The 2199-nt window shown below is 37.0% G+C and overlaps 1 protein-coding gene across 6 annotated transcripts in view; it reads right to left on the minus strand.

The window, feature by feature from the left end:
- The window catches only part of PTPN2 (protein tyrosine phosphatase non-receptor type 2), a 98238-nt gene that overhangs the window by 42926 nt on the left and 53113 nt on the right, over positions 1-2199 (minus strand). For 4 of the 6 annotated variants that reach the window (XM_019668261.1, XM_019668262.1, XM_019668260.1 and 1 more), the window contains one exon: positions 1861-1961. The exons of the other annotated variants lie outside the window; for them this stretch is intronic. In XM_019668261.1, the coding sequence (XP_019523806.1) occupies positions 1861-1961 (101 nt within the window). The remainder of the gene's footprint in view (positions 1-1860; positions 1962-2199) is intronic. 6 annotated transcript variants of the gene reach the window in all.

The raw sequence follows: 2199 nt of genomic DNA on the forward strand, positions 1-2199 counted from the left end.
CATCACTGGCCCTCATATGTGGGATCCGAACCGGGGCTCTCTGGTGTCCCAAACGAGTTCTTAACCATCGCGCCACTCGGCCGGCCCTCTTTTCTATTTTTTAACATTAATAGTTTTTCCAAATAGAAAGTAAATTCTTTTGACTCTAAAAACGGGGTTTATTAAAAATATCATTAATACTTCTAAGAAAAATTTCAAATATTACAAAAAGGCAGGAAATGGCAAATTAAGTATTTCTAATTCACAGAAACAACCAGTACTAATGGAATATGTATAATTTATTTAGATAGTACCTTACAGATTATTTCAGTCCTATTACTTCTGGTCCTATGCTATTAAAATAAACACTCTCACATATATCTTTATGTCTGTACATATCTGACCAGTGAGTATTATAAACTTCTAAGTCTCTCCTGTTCTAACAGGTGATAACAGCTGATGGTTTAAATTTATATTCTCTAATTACTAAAAAGAGTGAAGTACTTTTTATATGTATATTATCCACTTTTCATTTTTTCTTTGAATTGTGCATTTATGTTCTTTACCAGTTTTTTTCACAGATGGTTTCTTTTTTTCTTTTTGATTTACAGGAAATGTTTTACTTCAAGTAAAATAATTTTCAGTTCCTGCTAATTAGGAATAGGTTAATAGGGCTGGCCAAGTGGCTTAGTTGGTTAAGAGCACAAGCTCTGAGCAACAAGGTTGCCGGTTTTATTCCCACATGGGCCAGTGAGCTGCGCCCGAGCTGAGCTGCCAACGGGCAGCCAGATGGCTCAGCTGGTGAGAGCATGCGCGCCTAACAACAAGGTTGCTGGTTCGACTCCCACATGGGATGGGAGGCTACGCCCAACCACAACTAAGATTGAACACGGCACCTTGAGTGAGCGGCCACGAGCTGCTGACGGGCAGCCGGATGGTGACTGGACTTGGAGCTGAGCTAGCTCTGCCCTCCACAACTAAGGTTGAAGGACAACTTGGCTGTTCGCCTCCCTCAAGTCCCCAATAAAATCTTTAAAAAAAGAAAGAAAGAAAGAAAGAAAGAAAGAAGTGTTCTAATAGCTTATAGTTACATTTGTCTAAATATCATTTTTCCATATTCTGATTCAAATTGGGTTTTTAAAAATCTCAATATTATGAATATACAACTTATCATTTGAGTATTTAAAAATCATTAACTGGGGAAATGGCATCAGTGTTAATTAAGTCTCTGTTATTTGATAAATAAAGGGTAGCTGGTGCAGATATACCAAAATAATTTCTATTATCTCAGAATGGAAGAAAAGCAGTGCTGGAATATGGGTGTGGCCAATGTTCCAAGAAGCATTCAGGCAGAATAACAAAGGGAACTGCCAGGCTCTCTGGTCTCCTAGTCAGTCCTCTGGGCATCTGGTCTCAGCATCCTCACTCTGTCCTGAAGAAATGCCAGACACCATCTAAGCCATGTCTGTACTCTCAGAAAATATATGCCAGAGAGGGCGGTAAAGAAGAGCTTTCAAAGGGTCTCTGGTTATGTAACACAGGTTATCTGAAGAGCAACGAAAGAAGTTAACAAAATATTAACAAAGGCTTTGTATCAAATATAAAGAAAGGAAGAAAATTTGCCTGAAAAAGAACTGGCTTAAGCCATTTCATTAAAAAATTTTCCTTTATGGAATGTATAACGTTAAAAATAACTTTACTTTCACCTTAACGCTGCAAAACATTATAACGTCTACAATTCATTCATTACATAACAACAGAAGAAAGTTAAATAGCGTTTCATTTCCAAAAGAAGTTAAGACATACTTTCAGCTGTATTTTAAAGCAGACCAATCACAGAAACTGCATTGTCAGGCTTCTGCTCCACATCATACCACTTGCCTGTGTTAAGATGTAACTTCTTTGTGCCTCTTCTATGTCAACTAAGCTGGCATTAATATAATCATTTTCAGCATTCTGTAGTTTAACACGACTGTGATCATCTGAAAAAGACAACAAGCCTTTACTGTCATTTCAAACTTGTGATTTCTTTTTAATATTAATGTTCTAGATATTTATAAAATGACAGAACACAGAAAAAAATAAATTACCACCACAGGAGAGTTGAGTCAAACCTCAAATTATTATTTTTTTTTAAATGGTGAATGTTTCTTGGTTTTTTTGGTTTTTTTTCACAGCAGGGCCGGCCGAGTGGAGCGTTGATTAAGAGCTGGCTTGGGA

This window comes from Hipposideros armiger, unplaced genomic scaffold, assembly GCF_001890085.2.
Source record: "Hipposideros armiger isolate ML-2016 unplaced genomic scaffold, ASM189008v1 scaffold_522, whole genome shotgun sequence".
NCBI lineage: Eukaryota > Metazoa > Chordata > Mammalia > Chiroptera > Hipposideridae > Hipposideros > Hipposideros armiger.